At 56.4% G+C, this 18086-nt stretch overlaps 2 protein-coding genes across 2 annotated transcripts; one reads left to right on the top strand and one right to left on the bottom strand.

Annotated features, from left to right (window-relative positions):
* Positions 1-245: 245 nt before the first annotated feature.
* Positions 246-13181, top strand: THOC5 (THO complex 5). Its single transcript, XM_010189265.1, has 19 exons — positions 246-357; positions 1027-1170; positions 1791-1904; positions 2635-2732; positions 3329-3475; positions 5227-5341; positions 5817-5949; positions 7013-7090; positions 7472-7512; positions 8385-8484; positions 8980-9088; positions 10495-10596; positions 10821-10917; positions 11276-11390; positions 11915-12018; positions 12105-12192; positions 12334-12449; positions 12674-12864; positions 13106-13181. Exons 1-19 carry the CDS (start codon positions 262-264, stop codon positions 13167-13169), a joined length of 2052 nt encoding a protein of 683 aa, XP_010187567.1. The 5' UTR covers positions 246-261; the 3' UTR covers positions 13170-13181.
* A 1877-nt stretch (positions 13182-15058) lies between these two features.
* Positions 15059-18012, bottom strand: NEFH (neurofilament, heavy polypeptide). The gene is made up of 3 exons (XM_010189263.1): positions 17821-18012; positions 16963-17087; positions 15059-16604 (listed from the first exon to the last, which is right to left on the bottom strand). Exons 2-3 carry the CDS (start codon positions 17037-17039, stop codon positions 15059-15061), a joined length of 1623 nt encoding a protein of 540 aa, XP_010187565.1. The 5' UTR covers positions 17040-17087; positions 17821-18012.
* Positions 18013-18086: the final 74 nt, after the last annotated feature.

The raw sequence follows: 18086 nt of genomic DNA, 5'->3' as shown, positions 1-18086 counted from the left end.
GAGTAGAAGTCCCCAGGCCCGGTGTGCTGGGGGGCTCTGGGTGAGGAGAAGCCACTAGGCTTGGTGTGCTGAGGGTCTGTGGTGGGGTGAGTGCTGGAATGGGGGAAGCGTGTGGAGAGAAAGCCTGGGCTTGGGCAGGGAGGGGGCGCAGGGGCTTGCTGAGACTGCAGAGTCCAAGGTGAGCTGGCAGGAGGGAGCCTGGGATAGCCCTGATCCCTGGCAGCTTTGCCTCTTGTCCTGCAGTCCCTGGCTGGCAGCACCATGTCATCAGACTCCAGCAAGAAGCGGAAACCCAAAGTGATCCGCACGGATGGGGGTCCACAGGAGGGCAAGCGGAGCAAGGCGGATGCTGACCAGGTAGGGCCCCTGGCTGCCCATGGGCACAGGCAGAGCCTGTCTGGTGCGGCAGGGTGTTTGCATTCTGCTGCCTTACAAAGGGCTGTTCTCACTCCTGCTCTTTGCTGGCCTGACTCTCCCCTTTGGGAAGTTGTGAGGTTGTTCCTCCAGAGCTGAGCCAGGTCCCAGTGCCTCTGAAACTCCCACTCTGAATTTCTGAACCTGCTTGCGTCTCCTTCAGGAAACATGGTGCTCAGGGAAGCAAATGCTCCTCTGGAGATGTAGGGAGAGCAAGCACAAGGCTGAAAGGTCCTGCAGGGGTTTGCAGGCTGCCTTAGAACAGTCCTGTGAGCAGCTGGGTAACTTGGGTTCAGCCAAAGTAGGGGTAGAGATGGAAGAAGTAATTCTCATCTTTATTTATCATCTGTAGTCACATAGATACGTGGGTGCAAGATGGATACTGGTTTAAATTTATAGCAACTATAGAAAAGACAGCCTGAACATCCCAGGCCTTTTAATGCCTGGTAGTGTTTGTGCCTGGGATTAAGAGTCCTCCCCCATGTGTAAAGTCTCCTTGGGCGTGGGATCAATGGACAGAGGCAGGAATCGAGACCCCGCAGTTTGTTTCCCAGTGTGCTTTCCAGAGAAGTGGAAGGAACGAGCTGTAGAAGGGTGTTTCTGCCTTTGTAGGATGTCAGGTACTACAGCGAGGAGTGCGAGGTGGATCTCCGGAACCCCATCAAAGACTATGAACTCTACAGAGAGACTTGCCAGGAGCTCCAGAGGCTGATGGCAGAAATCCAGGAGCTGAAGAGCAGGGGCATCAAGGACAATGTAAGGAGAAGCATTTTTGCTTAATTTGATGTGTTCTGTTCTTTGATGTTTGCCCGTTAATCTGAGAGGAATAGGAGCAGAAGCGGCACCGTCTTCTGTGGAGAATTGGGAAAATGGAGCAGCCTACCTCATATAAAATAAAATACCCTTTAGCTGAGGTGTTTGGTCTTTGACTGAGCTACCGATCTCCTAAAGAGTGTGTGGGTGCTGCTGGGAAGCGTGCTGACAGATGGGGAGCTACTGTCTGCGGCCGGAGTGGCCAGGTTCTTTCTGTCCCATGGAGGCCCAGCAGCCTCAGCCGTGGCGGGGAAGGCTTGCGCTGCGACCACCCACACTGTCATCTGCATGGCAGAGTGGGCACTTCAGGCTCAAATGCCTCTGATCTTACTGCCAAGAAAAATCACCAGAGTGAGCCCAGAAACCCCCCCTATTTATTTCCAGCTGTGACCTGTGAGTCTGGCAGCGGGAGGCTCCCTCAGAAGCCCTGGTGACATTAATTGTGGCTCCTTAGAGAAGCACAGAGCCCTGTCTGTGACAGGGACTCACAGGAAGTCCCTGCAGCAAAGGGCTTTGTGGTGCTGGCTGTCTCCACTGCTTCAAACGCCTCTCTCCTCTCTCAGGCTTCAGAGATCGATGAACGTCGCATTCAGAGCTGTGTCCACTTCATGACCCTGAAGAAGCTCAACCGCTTGGCCCATATTCGGCTGAAGAAAGGGAGGGATCAAACCCATGAGGTACAGCAGGGTTAGGGGTGACAAATACAGGTCAGGACACAGCGGGACTGGAGATGGTGACAATTCTGCCTGGTCTGTGTGAGAGGAATTAAACACCAACCAGGTCGTGGGGTTTGAATTAGGGTTTTGTCAGGAGATTCCACTGTAGTGAATTACAATGAATAAAGCAGGAGTGGCATCTGCTTCTGTCTCAAATACGATAGGAAGTCAGAAAGCTCTGTCTCAAGAGTCTGGTGTGCTGCAGGCCTCAGAAGTGTGTATATGGTGGGCCCTGAAGCTCCTGACCCAAAGTTCTCTGAGAGCTTTTCGCAGTTTGTGAACAACACTCATTTTCATTGTACCGCTGAGGAAACAGGTACAGGGATTGGAGGGGACTCAGTCCATGTAGAGGTGCAACCTCGCCTTCACACTTTCAATAAATCTTAAATTGCTGCTAAATCATAACCATGTAAAACCTGCATCTGCAACAGCCCGTATGCCCCAGCAGCTCTTCCCTGTTCTGTACCTTGTCCATAGAACATGTTGAAAGGGACTAGAATCAGTTTGATGTGATGAGCATTTGCTTTCCTAGCCCCTGAAAATACCTTTAGCCCCAAAAATTGTTGCATACCCTAAACCCCACCATTCCTAGCCGGTATGGTGTGGGGGATGTGTGTTGGTGACTCTTGCGGGGTGTGTTTTCTGGGAGGAAGGTAACGGAGCTTCATCCCCTGCCATATCGGTGTTTCAGGCAAAGCAGAAGGTTGACGCATATCACCTGCAGCTCCAGAACCTGCTCTACGAGGTGATGCACCTGCAGAAGGAGATCACCAAATGCTTGGAGTTCAAGTGAGTTTGGGTGGGGAGGAGAGGAAGAGCTGATGTGTCTGAGATGGGGTGTAGGCCTTGAATGTTTGACACCACTGCAGGAGGAGAGCAGGTGCTCCAGATGCCATCACACAGGAGAGACACAGTGTCCCAGAGTTCTTGTGCTGGGACATGTAGGGAGAAGGGAAGAAGGCATCTGTTGTGAAAGAGGGACAGTGGAGGAGAAAATGGGTACATGTCAAAGATGTGGCCACGCTTCTCTTCAAGGACTCTCTGACCTCCGCATATCAGGAGTTTTTACCCAAAAGCCAAGCCTTCTGTCATGCCCGTTGCACGGGCAGTGCTCTGAGCTGCTGCTAGGAAGGCTGTGTTTAGACTGATGCTTCAGACAGCGCTGCAGTTAACCATGCGGGGAAGGTGTGAAAGAAGGAACCCTGTGCAGAGCTTTCACTGCTCTGCTGCAGTTTTGCTTGCTGATGCTGTGGTGTTTCATGCAGCAGAGTGAAGCCAGGGCGTGGGTCAGTTGGCATTGACAGTTCTCGTGTGAGCCACGGTCGAGTCCAGCCCTGCCGTGGCATTTCCCACCCTTTCCCAATGTGATCCGTCTGTCCTGGCAGGTCAAAACATGAGGAGATTGAACTGGTGAGCCTGGAGGAGTTTTACAAAGAGGCCCCCCCTGAAATCAGCCGGCCCGCTATCACCCTGTCTGAGCCCCACCAGCAGACCCTGGCCCGCCTGGACTGGGAGCTGGAGCAGCGCAAGAGGTGGGTGAGCGGCACCTCGGTTCGCTGTCAGCACATCCAGTGCTGAGCGTGTGGCGTGCACTGAACTGCAGGGCTCTTGGCAGACCCCGGGAATAAGCTGCACAGCTGCTGGGTGAAGCAAATGTGGGTGATAAAGGTTTTAACACCCACTTGAAATAACCAGTGTAGAACAAGTGCCAGATTTATTGTGTAACTGAGCCCTCCGTGTGGAGGATCGTTCCTTGTGTAGCGATGTGCTTGGTAGGATCCTTGTTTCATAGATCAGGGGGTTTTCTTTCACCCACCTGATGAGAGAGAGCCCCAGGGACCCTGGGGAGCAGAGCAGTCTCCAAACCAGCACAAGAGAAGCCCCAAGCCAGCCACAGCCACTGTGCAAGAGGGGCTGTGCAGCTGGGACTGCACCTTGTGCTGTGGGTGATGACAGCAAAGGCGTCTTGACTCTCCTCATAAACCCATGTGTGTTCTCTCACTGAGGCAGCAAACATCAGCACTGACTCTTGGGTATGAAGGGAAGGAAAGGAATTTTATAGCTTGACATTTCCCTAGCGTCTGCTTGGAGGCTTTTGCAGCAGAGAACAGGGACGCTGCTTGCCCTCGGGGTGATATTGAGGGTGGGCAGTTATGCGCTTCCACCCATAACCTGATTCTGCAGGGTGTGCCAGGGACGGCAAAGCAATCCCTGTTTTGTCTGCTGTGCTGTGGCGTGAGGAGCAAAATTAAGCCAGCCTGGCTTGGCGTCACAGCCGGGTGCTGCTGCCGTTCCCGCTGCCTGTGCTCCTAATGCTTGCCACGGTGGGGAGCTGTCTGTGCAGCGCTGCTCCGGGCTGCGCTACCCTGCGATGGGTGCTCCTGTCCTGGTGCTGTCAGCCACCTCCTTGATGCAGGATCTGACCCCCGAGGTCCCTCAGCTGGTGCGGGCACGCAGGTGGCTAAAAGCTGCACTTCAAAACTGCGTTGTGGTGGAGCCCGTTGGGGTGTGCACTGATCCCACAAATATAGTTTTGCTTGGAAACGGAAGCGTTTCAGTCCTGTGATGTCGGATCTGTTGGCTCTCCTTGGAGGGGGTTCCTCTGCACTCTGGGTGCTCTCATCCAGTGGGGAGCAGGGTCCTGGGAGTGCCTGAGCCCCCCAGGCTGCCATTCCCCCTGCCATGGTGGTGGCTTGCCCTGGGCAGCACAGCTCCATACCCAGCTTTCCCTGCAACCTCCTGCCCGGCACAAAGAGGAGCAATCAACAGTAATAAAGAAATTGAACATGTTCTCCCTAAACACATGCATACCCAGGGGTCAAAGGGTCCTGGTGAGCTTATTTTCCTGGGCTTTTTACCCAGCTACATAGGAGCACTTGCATGAGTTTAACTGAGGAGTTGCTGTGATGTGGAGTAGCTCTGGTGGTGCAAAGTGGAAAAGCCTCTTCAGGAGCTTGGCAGGGTTGGCAGGGCTGTCAGCGTGCCTGCTGGCAGCAGAGGCTGGTGTGGTGAGGGTCTGCTGAGGAAAGATGTTGGTGTCCCTTCTCAGAGCACAGCATTAGGCTGAGCTTCCACTTCCCATTTGTTTTCCAGCTCTAATCAGTTCATTGCTGCCTCTGCTTGCACTTGACATTAAGACCTCTTTGTTTGTCACCATGTCTGAGCTCTCCTGGCTCCTGCAGTGACTTTTGTCAGGTCAGGAGAGCTAGGGCCCGTGACCCAGGCAGGCCACAGCAGGCTTTGTAGCTGTGGTGCATGTTGGTAGCTGAATTCCTACCCCTAGGCTGGCAGAGAAGTACAAAGAGTGCCTGACCAGCAAAGAGAAGATCCTGAAGGAGATCGAGGTGAAGAAGGAATATCTGAGCAGCCTCCAGCCTCGGCTCAACAGCATCATGCAGGTACTTGAGCTCTGCAGGAAGGGGCTGAGCTGAGGTCATGCTCCAAGGGCTGTGTTAGAGGTGCAGCGCCGGGGCTGCTTCTGCTTTGGAGACGTTTTGTTCCCAGTTTGCCTCATGCCAAAACTCCTCCAGAGCCTCCTTGTTTATGCGGCAATTCCTGCAGAACTGCGGATGGAGGAGTCATTAAATGGGCCTTTCCCTGGAGAGCCATACGCAGTTCCAGCCCCTGGTGGTTGCCCTGGGAGGGAAGAGCAGGAGAAGGAACTGGGTTATTTTCAGATCCAAAAGTTTTCCAGCAAAGGAGCGCTGCCAGCCATTCCCTGGGTGCTGCTGTGCCTGAGGCTGCATTTAACCCTGCACCACAGCTGCTGTGCTGCTTTCCAGTCTCCCACTTGGCAGCTTGGGGTGAGAAGGAGATGAGGAGGGTGAATTATTCTGTTCCCAATGCTGAAGGTTAGCTCTCTTGTTTCCCCAGGCCTCCCTGCCCGTCCAGGAGTATCTCTTCATGCCTTTTGACCAGGCACACAAACAGTACGAGACAGCCCGACACCTCCCGCCACCTCTCTACGTCCTCTTCGTTCAAGCCAGCGCCTATGGTCAGGCCTGCGGTGAGCACCAGAGGGGAGTACAGTCCTCAGTGACACCGTGAGGGACTGTCACCAGCCAGGACTGGGGGGCAGTGCTCTCCCCACAGGCCAGATTTCACTCCCGCTTGCAGACAGCACTGCTTTGGGGACACTTTGCAAGGACCTTTTTGTCCCATCTGCTCTGCTGCTGGATTCTGCTGAGCGCAGAGCAGCAGGGTGGCCCTGCGGCCAGCACAATGAGGCAGCAGCACTTGAAACCTTGTTTGCTCAGCTCCCTCAGTGGTAGAACTGCTTGGAAAGCTCACTTCCCACCTCTGCCACCCTTCTCAAGGTCAGCGGGGGCATCCCTGCAGCCTGCGAGCTGGCTCACTGCTGACGCGGCCTCCCAAGACCTGTCATCCCATGGGGTGGGTGCTGCATTGTGCCACCCATGGGTGGCAGTGCCCTCACAAAGGCCCTTTCCCACAGCTCACCTGAAAGCCTTCATCCCCTGAGGCAGCTTTGCATTTCGGGGTGATTTCTGAAGCCTCCCTGTTGCAGGAGGGATTTTCCTGCAGGACTTGGCATCTCCCAGGCTGTCCACATCTCCTGTGTGGAGAGGGTTGTAGAGCAGCGTGAGAGCTGCAATCCCACCTGCTCTCACACTGCTCTGGCAGTGGGACAGGCAGCAGAGGAGCATGGAAGGACCACACTGTGGCACTTGGCCACACCAGTTCCCTGCTAATGAGTACCTGCAGCCCTGATGACCCAGCTCCTTGCTCCCTGCTTTTACCAGCCAGACCCCAGCCCCTCTTGGCTCTTAATAAAGATTTGGCCTTCACGGTTTCCAGGGTCAGTCCCTCAAAACCCAGCATTTTTCCCTTCTCTGACCCCATCCTACCCAGGAGATCCAGCCCTGTGGTGGCCCCACAGAGCCCTCTGGACCATTGCCTCTTCCCACTGACCCTTTGTTTGGGCATCCTCTGCCACAGGGCTCTGCCATATGCAGCCATGAAGCAGAAGTGTTCTGGGGCAGGACTGCTTCTAACTGCGTTTCCCATACAGAAGTGAGGTTTGTAGCTCAGTTCTCGTTTCTCCTCTGTAGATAAGAAGCTCGTGGTTGCCATTGAAGGGAGCGTAGAGGAAGCCAAAGCCCTGTACAAGCCACCTGAGGACTCGCAGGGTGAGTTGGAGTGGTGTAACCACCCCAGGCTGTGATGCTGTGTGCTGCAGGCAGAGGAGTTGGGTAAAGAAGTGGGTGGGTTCTGGGGTGGATGCTGAAATGGCACGTTGGTGTCTGTGCTACTGGCCGAAGTCCCTGGCGGCTGATCCCCTCTGTCCCCAGCTCCTCCTTCCTCAGGCATGTTCACAGTCTCTCATCTGTTGGAGTGACCCTTGGTAAAGGGGACACATGCTCCTGTGTGTCTGCATCCTGCTGGGGCCCCGCTTTTGGGGGATGGTGATGTTTGGGGGCTGTAGTCTTGGAGAAGGGGCTGGTAGTGCTGGTTGTGGGAAAGCTGCAGAGCCACAGGCGGTCCCTGCTTACACCCCTCTCTTTGCACAGATGATGAAAGCGATTCTGATGCCGAGGAGGAGCAGACCACGGTAAGGGATAGCCCTGTCCCCTTCTGTGTCCTCTCCCAGCGCCGTATTGTGTGGGCAAACCAATCTGCACCTGCTAACTGGAGATGCTGTGGGATCCAGGCCTGAGTGGGGCTGGGAACTGGTCCTCACACGCTGTGAGTGCGTGTGGAGTTGCACTGACATTAAATCAAGATGTTTCTTGGGAGGAGAGAGGTGCCAATTCCAGTTTCTGTTCTGGATGCAGGGGAGCCAGAGTACAAATCTGCCCGGCTCATCCTACCCGGCAGCAGCAGCTGCCTCAGCTCTCCAGCTGGAGCTGTTCCACTTTGTATAAATAGCCTCGGGCCGGGGAGGCTGGCTGGAGACCGATGTCCTGCTGGGAGGGATGTGTGTCTGTCCCCTGCCATCTGCCAAAAATGCTGAGCTGAACTCTGTACCCAGGGTTGCTGAGCGCTCCCTCAGGGCTGCGTTCAGGTCCCACAAGTTGTACCTGCTGGGTGCTGGGGAGAGGGAGGTCTGTGCCACCACTCCCCGCTACCCAGCAGCAGCACCTGGTGTATTGGGCTCTTGTTGTGGACAAGAGTAAAGGGAAGGGCATCAGCTTCTGCCCCTCATGGTGGGGAAACTTTTGGGCTCAGCAGGTCCTTGGCCCCATCTCACAGGGGGGCAGACACTCCTGGGAGCTGAAGGAGTGACAGGAGCTGGAGCCGCTCATTGCGCTGCAGCAGGGCAAGTGTTTCCTGCTCCCCACCCTCCTCAGGGCTGCTCCAGCCGTGGTGCTGGGGGATTGGGGAACTAGACTAGAATGAAAGGGCAGTGGGAGAGGAGTGCAGGGGCTGTGGGTTGCCAAGGAGCAGGGGAAGGGTCTGACAATTCTGCTTCACCCTCCCCAGAAACGGCGCAGGCCCACCCTGGGTGTGCAGCTGGATGACAAGCGCAAAGAGATGCTCAAGCGACACCCCTTGTCTGTCACTGTTGACCTGAAGTGCAAGGGTAAGCGGGGTCTGGTGGCTTTTGGTAGAGAGCGCACAAGGGTGTGTGACAGCAGGTCAGAGAGTGACCTGGCAGCGGCTTGGGGTCCTTGGGGATAGCTCAGGGTGCGGAGAGGCTTTCCTGCCCTCAGCCCTGCTGCCCCAGCAGGGACGCATGTGCCTTTCCAGAGGATGCTGACCAAGGTGGTTTAGCACCTCTGGCTTCCAGAGCCCCTCTTACACACACAGGTGGGATGACCTTGCTCTGAAACTTCCCCCATCTAAAAGTTGGGAGCTTTTCTCTTTTGTGGTGGGGTCTTGGGCCTGACAGATAAGAGCCTGGCAAATGCTGATGGGACAGCGTTAGAGGTTATGGGGCATTGGTTGCCAGTTACACCCCACATTGCCTCTCTGCCCAATTTGCTGCTGTCCTAGAGAGGGACAGATGTATGTCCCCTCCTGCAGAGTGCTCTGAGCTAGAGCAGACAGCAGCCTTGCCTCTTCTCTGTTGACGCAGATGAGAACGTGCTTCACTTGACCTTTTACTACCTGATGAACCTCAACGTCATGACAGTGAAAGCCAAGGTGACCACTGCCATTGAGATGACAACTGCCATCAGTGCTGGGTAAGGAGAGCCCAATGGGCACTGAGACCACAGCTCATCAGACAGTGATGCCTCCACTTGCCAAGAACACCCTGCCATGGTGTCCTGACATGCTCTGATCAGAGTGACGTAGTGCCAAGAGCAGCTTGTGGTGGCAGTGTCCCTCTGCTCAACCATAGCTCCTGGCAGGTGAGGTTTTAACCTCAGTCCCTCCCCTTGCCTTTCCTGGGGGAACTTAAGGGCCTTTGTGCAGAGCTGCCGTTTTAAAGTGCTGTCTTGGCTTGTCCTTCAGTGGGTAAAGGAGACCCCAATGGGCAGAGCTCCATCTCTGCCTCTGGGGAGTTCTTCCACCTTGAGCATCCTGTGCCCTGGCAGCATCCTTCTCCTTTCACTCTGTCATGAAAAGCCAGGGACATGATGGTTGGGAACTTCTTAGGGGAGCAGTGCTAGACCTGTTGAGAGCTGGGGGAGAACCGATCCTGCTTATCGCATTCAATCGGCCTCTTGCAGCCGAGCTGCTTTTCTCCCTCCTGCAGCCTGTGCCTTGCAGCTCCCTTCACCTGCTTGCACCACAGGTCACCTTGTCTTGAGCGCAGGAGATGCGGCTGCCTCTCCCTGGGCTCCTGAGAGTCCGCTGGAGCCGGATTTATGTCAGGACAGGCTGAAATGGCAGCTGTGGGAGCCTGCCTAGGGAGCTCCCATCAGCTGCCAGCTCTCTGGTGGCAATCTCTGGGCCTGGAGGAGATGCCTGAGAAAAGGGGAGGTGGGAGAAGCTGTACCTGGGCTACCTGGAAGCAAGTGCTGCCTCGCAGCCAGTCGCATATGAGTCCTCTCAGACCTCTCAAGGTTCCCTTTTCCCCGTAGGTACCCCAAACCCTCTGTGGCAGCAGCCTGCTGCTCTCTGCAGGGTTCCCATGCAGGCTGCTTCTTCCCTTGCAGCTGCCCTTGGCTGTATTACCCCAAACCAGAGAGGCTGCAGCTTGAGCCAGACCCCAGATCCTGCAGCCTTTTACACTTGGTTGGGCTTGTGAGTGCAGTCAGACATGAAGAATTTTATTTCATTTTTATTTAAGCAGAATTCCTCTGCTTAGGTTCCTTTTTTGTTAGCAAGCAGTCATCAGACTGTGCCCTGCCTATGCGGACAGTGTTTTCTCCATACACATCAGCAGGCTTGGGTGTTATTGCACAGGAGTGAGCAGCTTCCTGGGAAACAGGGAAGCTGTTGCCCCATGATTTCTAGCTTCCTCACAGAAGGAGACAGATCTTCTTTCAGGGTGGAATTAGGGGAAAACAAACCATTGTGGTCTTAACTCAACTTACAGAGCTCGTAATGCCTGCCTCTGGGCTCAGAGCCTGTTAATGACCACCCCAGAGAGCCCATGGAACCCAGGCTGCTGCTGATTTAACCTCTTCCCTCTTCCTGCCAGTGACCTGCTCTCCCCAGACTCCCTCCTCAACTGCCTCTATCCTGGAGACCACGGGAGGAAAACACCCAACCCGGCCAACCAGTTCCAGTTCGATAAAGTGGGGTGAGTGCAGGCGGTTGGTGTGAGTGCCCTGCTCCCACCATGGTGTGGGTTTGGTGGCCAGGAGGCTGGTGTCCTGCCAGTCAGCATCAGGTGGGTTCACCGGGCACAGCTTGGGATGCAGGTGAAAGAAGCACCAGCTCCTTCCAGCTGACTCATAGGCTGGGCAGTGGGGGGACAGGGGGAGTGCTCTGGGGTGACGTAACCCTTTGTCATTGTCCCCACAGCATCCTGACCTTGAGCGACTATGTGACAGAGCTGGGGCACCCCTATGTGTGGGTGCAGAAGTTGGGCGGCCTGCATTTCCCCAAGGATCAGCCTCAGGTATGTGACACCCCTCCCCTCTCCAGCAGAACATCGAGCTGGGGTTTGGGGAGGTTTTGGGGACAGTTGTCATGTCCTGTCTCGTCCCCCCAGACCCCAGAGCTCCTACTGGCACCAGCCCACACCAAACCACTGCGCACCCTGGGCTGGGACAGGCTCAGTTGAATGAATCTGTGCAGTGGGGCCATGGCAGCTTAGTTTATCTCCCAGATGTGATAGTCTAAACTGTGTTACGGGCACTGAGCAGCAATTCAAGCATGTGCCTGTCCCTGTGGCTGAGTGGGGTGGCTCCTGGAGCATGGGGTCCCCAGTGGGGTTCCACAGGCTGGTGATGGTGATGGGCCCGTCCTGCCCACAGCACACAATCACTGCGGACAACTCGCTGAGCGCCAGCCACATGGAGCTGACGGTGAAGCTGCTGCGGACGAGGCTGCAGTCCCGCCTGGCTCTCCACAAGCAGTTTGCATCACTTGGTGAGTGCCTGGGCTCCCCATCCCGTGCCTGAGGATGGGAGGTGCAGTGGCAGGGTCCTCTTGCAGAGGAGAGCTGGCTGATGTCACCTCGCATGGTGCCTATGGATCTGCAGTGCCACCCTCAGCGTTCCCAGCTGTTCCCTCTGTCCTGGGTGGCAGCGGGGCTGTGAGAGCTGCCCTGTTTTGGGTGGGAGAGGAAGGCTGTGCCACTGTCAGTGCCCAGCATCCCTCTGGGATGGGCCATCCCTGTGCTGGGAATTGTTTCGGACTGTGGTGGGAGGTGAATCATGCACCCCTGCATGTCATGCACCCATTGATCAGGCTGAGCATGCACTGCCAAGGCTGCCAGCTCCGGTGGGATTACAACCGAGGCCTCCACTGCTCCCCTCTGAGCACCTGATGAAGGTGTTGGAAGGATAAGGATGTGCCCAGATCCTGGTTTTGGAGTGTCCCCACTTAAAGGACAGTGGCAGATCTCTGTCCCCAGCCCTCCTCTGCTCAGGTGGCCTTGTCCTTGATTTCAGAGCACGGCGTTGTGCCAGTCTCCAGTGAGTGCCAGCATCTCTTCCCTACCAAGATCGTTTCACGCCTGGTGAAGTGGGTTGCTATCCCCTATGAAGATTACGCAGTAAGCACTGAGCACAAGGCTGGATCCCTTCTGGTTCCCGTGTGGCGGCAGGGGCTCCTGCTCACTCCTCCTCTTGCTTCTCGCAGGAGCTGCACTACACGAAAGATGTGATAGAGGCCGGCTTGGCTGAAGACACTCACCTCTACTACATGGCTCTGATAGAAAGGGGAACAGGTAGACACGTTTTCATCCCCTAGCAGTTGCTAATCCCACATCAGAAATGCCAAGGCAGTTTCTGGGGGTCTTTGTGGGACATCCCTTCAATTGGAGGCCTCATGGGTGCTGCGAGTGACGTTTTTTCCCTACCCTGCTCAGCCAAGCTCCAGGCTGCTGTGGTCGTGAACCCCGGTTACTCAACGCTGCCGCCTGTCTTCAGCCTGTGCCTGAACTGGAAAGGAGAGCGCAACAGCAGCAACGACGATAACATTCGGGTAACCCGGGGTAGAGGGAGAGGAGGCTGGAGAACCTCCCAGGCTGCTTTGAGGGAGGTTTTTGGGGGATGTTCCCAGTGGTTCTTTGTCCATAACTGAGCCATTGGGATGAGCTGGTGGCCAGGCAGCGCAGAACAGGCTCACAAGACCTGCCAGGTGCAGCCATGGGTCCTGGAAGGGCAGAGCAGAGACCCAAGCCTGTGCTGTCCCACTTTCTCTGCCAGGCCATGGAAAGCGAGGTCAACGTGAACTACAAGGAGCTGTGGGGGCCCAAACCGGGCTACCAGCTCCTCACCAACCAGCTGCAGCGCCTGTGCATGGTGCTGGATGTCTACTTGGAGACAGAGCCCCATGACCCCAGCGTGGAGGGGCCCAAAGAGTTTCCCCAAGAGAAGATGTGTCTGCGCCTGGTCAGGTGAGAGCCTGGTGCCCTGGGAGTGGATCCTGGTGCAGGGAGGAGCTGAGTCAGGGGTGAAGGTGCTGGCAGGGACTCTGGTGGCACTGCTGTCCCCTGGAGCATGGCCCTGCCTGAGCTGGTGCCAACCTCAAAGCTTCTTTAGCTGCCTGTGGGGAACTGTCCCAGGACCAGGGCCCTTCTGCGGGTGCTGTGGACTCCCTGACCCCCATGGGTCAGCCCTCTCCCTCTTTTCTTCCAGGGGACCCATGCGCCTGAAGCCCTTCAAGTTTAACTACCCACAGGGGTTCTTCAGCCATCGCTGAGCTCTCCCTGGGCATCACTTTGGGATGAGCCCTGTCCTGTCTTGGAGGTCTTGTCCTCTCCTTCTCCAGGAGGACTGTCGCCATCCCAGCATTTTGTTTTCTTTTCTGAGGTTTTCATTTGAAGGTTTTGTAGCTTTGGGTTTCGTTTGAAGTTTTGAAGGGATTAAATGCTGAATTGAAGGAAAAGCGTGTGGATGCCCCGTCTGCACCGAGGGCTGGGGTGGGGGAACCCATGGGGGTTGCAGCAAGCTATGTCCCCTGGCTCTGGCAAGCGTCTTGCTGCTGCTGTGCCCCCTTGCCTGAGGTGCTGCCTGCTTCCTGCCCTCCCTCCCCACCGCAGGGCCTCGGAACTGAGATGGCAAAAAATTGAGATGGCTATAAATATCTGCTTTCCGGAGCCCGCACTGCAGCCGCAGCGTGTCCTTGCCTGCGCTGGCCGCCAGCCAGCTGAGTCGGCACAAACCTCCCAGCGAGGGGGGCCTTCGCTTCTTCCCTGGGTTTGCAGAGCAGTGTCCTGTGAGAGGCAGGACCTCATGGTGCTGTGCAAGGGGTTGGGGCTTGGGGTGTGAGTCCCAGCGCCCCAGCTTGCCATGCTTGGTGGCAGGGAGCTGGGATGTGTCCCTGCCCCAGCCCCTCACAGCTCCCTGCTGCCAGGGTGGCAGAATTGGGCAGATCCCATGGTCATTGTCCCTTCTGGCCACCAGCCTCTCTGTGTCTCCCCTATGGGTGATTTCTCCCTCAGGGAGGCTGACAGCCCCTCTCCGTGCTCCTGTGCAGCCCCTGCTATCAGCACGGTGCTGCAGTGCAGGGTGGTGCTGCAGCACTTGGGTTAAACCAGGCCCTGCCAGCCCCTGGGGTGCTGCGCTTGGCAGATCCCATGGTCATTGTCCCTTCTGGCCACCAGCCTCTCTGTGTCTCCCCTATGGGTGATTTCTCCCTCAGGGAGGCTGACAGCCCCTCTCCGTGCTCCTGTGCAGCCCCTGCTATCAGCGCGGTGCTTCAGTGCAGGGTGGTGCTGCAGCACTTGGGTTAAACCAGGCCCTGCCAGCCCCTGGGGTGCTGCGCTTAAACAGGGGTGGAACAACAAAAAAAAAAAACAACCAAAAAAAACCCCCGCCAAACCTCTCAAATCCTTGCAGAGCAGAGGAGGGCTGGCCCTGTTTCCAGCCCTTGCACAGGCAGGGATCAGGCAGGTAGCCCACTGCATCCTTTGCACCTGCTCTGTGGTGGGCCAGGATGCTGGCAAGCCCCATGTCACCCCCCAGCCCTGGGTGACAGATCCCAGCCCCTGAGGCCAGCCTTTCTTGCCTCCTTTCACCACCCCTTCCTCCCACCCCAGACAGGAGGCCAGTAGAGCAGAGGTGTCTGTGTAAGCACTTTATTTGGTTATTGCACAGAAAGCAAATAACAGTGGGCTGAGGTTCCTAGTGCACCGTGTGCCTGGGAGCTTTCGCCCAGCCTCTTCCACCGAAGCTGGCTACAGCCTGGGTCACTGCTCAGAGGGACAGTTGTCACCCTGAAGGCAGGAAAAGACCCCAAGGACCCCGCCAGCCCCCGTCCCAAGCAGCCAGAGCTCTGCATTGCACTCATCCATCGATTGCACATACATTAAATAAATGCACTTAATTGGAGAAGGGCAGTGGGTTCCCCCGGGGTCTCTTCTCGGTTATAATTCAAGTGTTTAAATGTGCTCGGCGTACATCACATTCTGCTAGGGAAGCTATCGGCCAAACCGCCGGGCAGGGCAGCAAGGGGCTGCATCTCTCACGGACATATTGCTAAGGTAAAGCCCGGCCCGGCTGGGGAGTCCCCACCCTGGGCCCAGTCATCAGAGGGGAGCGGAGCAGCTCCCACACCCAGAGGGTGCTCTTCAGCGCCCAGGGCTCCACTCACTTCTTTCCTGTGGTGGGTGCTGGCTCTGGGGCTTTGCCCTCTTTGCTGGAGGGGGCCTCAGCCTTGGGGGGCTCTTTACTGGCTTTGGGCTCATCTTTGGGTTTCGCTTTAGCTTTGGGCTCCTCCACCTTCTCCTCAGCCTTTGGCTTCTCAGCCTCCTTTGCAGATGCTTTGCCAACCTCCTGCTGAGGTTTTGGTGGAGCCTCCTTCTCAGCCTTTTCTTCTGCAGGTTTGGGAGCTGGCTTAGTGGTCTCCTTTACCTGTGGGGCTGGAGGCTCTGGCACAGCAGCTGCCTTCTCCTTGGGCTTCTCCTCCACCTTGGCTGGGACCTCCTTCTTGGGAGCTTCCTCTTTCCTGCCCTCTTCAGCTCCAGGCTTGGAAGCAGCCTTTGTCTCCTTGGGCTGCTCTTCCTTTGCAGGGGTCTTTGGCTCCTTTGGAGGAGAGGGAGTGGGCTCCTTGGTCGGGGTTGCTTCCTTCTGTGGCGACTTGGCCTCCTTCACAGGAGATTTTACTTTCTCGGGAGACTTCACAGTTGGGGTCTTGGCCCCCTCTTTAGAGGGAGTTGGGGGCTTTTCTGGGGATTTGACAGCTGGTGTCTTGGCCTCCTCCTTTGAGGGGGGTGCAGGTTTCTCTGGGGACTTCACAACTGGGGTCTTGGCCTCCTCTTTTGAGGGGGGTGCAGGTTTCTCGGGGGACTTCACTGCTGGGGTCTTGGCTTCCTCTTTTGAGGGGGTTGGGGGCTTTTCTGGGGATTTGACAGCTGGGGTCTTGGCCTCCTCTTTAGAGGGGGTTGGGAGTTTTTCTTGAGACTTCACTGCTGGGGTCTTGGCCTCCTCCTTCAAGGGGGTTGCAGGTTTCTCGGGAGATTTCACTGCTGGGCTCTTGGCCTCCTCCTTCAAGGGGGTTGCAGGTTTCTCGGGAGATTTCACTGCTGGGCTCTTGGCCTCCTCCTTCAAGGGGGTTGCAGGTTTCTCAGGAGATTTCACTGCTGGGCTCTTGGCCTCCTCTTTTGAGGGGGTTGCAGGTTTCTCGGGAGATTTCACTGCTGGGCTCTTGGCCTCCTCTTTTGAGGGGGTTGCAGGTTTCTCTGGGGACTTCACTGCTGGGGTCTTGGCCTCTTCTTTTGAGGGGGTTGGTGGCTTTTCTGGGGATTTCACTGCTGGGCTCTTGGCCTCCTCTTTTGAGGGGGACTCTGGTTTCTCTGGGGACTTGGCCTCCTCTTTTGCAGGAGACTTGGCCTCTTCTTCTTCACCCTCTGCTTCAGCTTTCTCCTCTTCTTCCTCCTCCTCCTCTTCAGCTTTCTCCTCTTCAGCCTCTTTCTCAGCCTCATCCTCCTCTGTGACCTCCTCAGTCACCTGGATTTCCTCTGTCTGCTCCTCCACAATCACTGTCTCCTTCTCAGATTTTTCCACAACCTTGATCTTCTCCTCACTCTTCACCTTGATGTTGGTGGCTATGCTGGGAGCCTTGGGGACCACCTCAGGAAAGGAGATCATCCCAAAGCCAGATTCGATCCGATATTCCTCCCCTTCCAAGAGCTTTCTGTCAGGAAGAGACCAGAGCAGTGCAGTCAGTAATTCCTTCTCCCACGACCAGGAGCTGCCAGCCATGCCCTGCAACTTCATCTCCCTCCTTGCCCTGCTTTCGAGGAGCTGGCTGACCCTCCTGCTCCTACACTCTGAGCTGGGCAGGTTTCCCCACCCTTTCCTCTGCAAGCCATGTGCAGGGCTGGGTTACCCAGTTGGATGTTGCCCACCATGGTCTTAGGGTGGAAGTGTCTCTTTCTCACCGAGAAGGGCCCAGGTGCTGGTGAAGGCCCTTAAGGAGCATCCCTATAGATGAGCATCCCCAACTAGGGGCTGGCTGAGACCCTCCCACCTTCCCACAGCTGCCTCTGTACCTGTAGGCAGCAATTTCAATGTCCAGGGCCATTTTGACGTTGAGCAAATCCTGGTACTCCCGGAGCTGAGCTGCCATCTCCCACTTGGTGTTCCTCAGCTCACTGTCAAGCTGCTGGATGGTTTCCTGTGGGCAGACAAAGCAATTGATGACAGGGGAGGGGCAGCCCTCAGGGGCAGAGGGACACATGCACCCATAAACAGTCCCCTGGTCTCCAGAGGAGGGACAGGGGTGCTCTCACAGAGGGGTCTGCACCCTCCTCCCCCTGCAGACAAAGAGGAAAGGGGATGTGTCCTGGGGCTGTTTCAGTGTGTCCAGGTCCCTTGGGGGAACCGACAGGAGCCCTGCACCACCTCAGAGCTACACTACAGCCAGCTGAGCCCTGGGCCCCCTCCCAGAACTTCCTCTAGCAGGGACAAACTGTGGGAACACTTCTAGGACTTGGATGAGTCTGGTGGCCACCAAACCCCAGCCTTAGGTTGATGGAGTATCACCCCAGGGACAGCATTTCAGTCCACGGCCACCGCCTGGTGCAGCCCTCTGTGCTGCAGCTCACAGCTGGGGGACACGGGAACCCTGGCCACACTTCAGTGGTGTTTGTGACCACCATCATGAGCAGCTCAAAGCCGTGGGACAGCCTCATCATGGGTGAGAGACACAACAGTCTGGATGCAACTGTAGGCTCTGGGTATGTGATCACCAGGAGCTGGGGAAAGCTGGCTCTGGACACAACCCTGAGGATTTGCTGCTGGTGGTCACCATCTCTGAAGCCAAAGCACCAGCACTGCTCCTCTCTGGCAGCTGGATGGTCCCTCCCCACCAGATGATGTCTGGGACACTGCCCACTGCACCATGTTACCTGGTAGGACAAGACATCTGCATGATGGCGCTCCTCCGAGTCCTGTCTCTGCCTCTCCAGTGACTCCTGGGTCCCCTTGAGGGCTTCGAGCTCGGTGGTCTTGGACTGGAGCTGGCGGCGGTACTCGCAGATCTCCTCCTGGGCCAAGCGGATGGCATCCGTGTTCACCTTGGCAACCTCCGAGAGCTTGTCCAGCCTCACTGTAACAAGGGAAAGGAGAAGCTGCAGGGGGAGTGAGGCTGAGGAACCTCAAAGATTGCACGTTC

This window comes from Mesitornis unicolor, unplaced genomic scaffold (genome assembly GCF_000695765.1).
Source record: "Mesitornis unicolor isolate BGI_N332 unplaced genomic scaffold, ASM69576v1 scaffold25567, whole genome shotgun sequence".
Lineage (NCBI taxonomy): Eukaryota > Metazoa > Chordata > Aves > Mesitornithiformes > Mesitornithidae > Mesitornis > Mesitornis unicolor.
The sequence above is the reverse complement of the archived record's forward strand: the minus strand, read 5'-3'. Positions and strand labels throughout refer to the sequence as shown.

Coding starts and splice junctions, on each gene's coding strand:
- THOC5 (XM_010189265.1), top strand. CDS start 262: ATGTCATCAGACTCCAGCAAGAAGCGGAAACCCAAAGTGATCCGCACG. Junction 10,918..11,275: donor TCCCCAAGGATCAGCCTCAG/GTATGTGACACC, acceptor TCCTGCCCACAG/CACACAATCACTGCGGACAA. Junction 12,019..12,104: donor TCCCCTATGAAGATTACGCA/GTAAGCACTGAG, acceptor TGCTTCTCGCAG/GAGCTGCACTACACGAAAGA.
- NEFH (XM_010189263.1), bottom strand. CDS start 17,039: ATGGCAGCTCAGCTCCGGGAGTACCAGGATTTGCTCAACGTCAAAATG. Junction 16,605..16,962: donor ATTGAAATTGCTGCCTACAG/GTACAGAGGCAG, acceptor TCTTCCTGACAG/AAAGCTCTTGGAAGGGGAGG.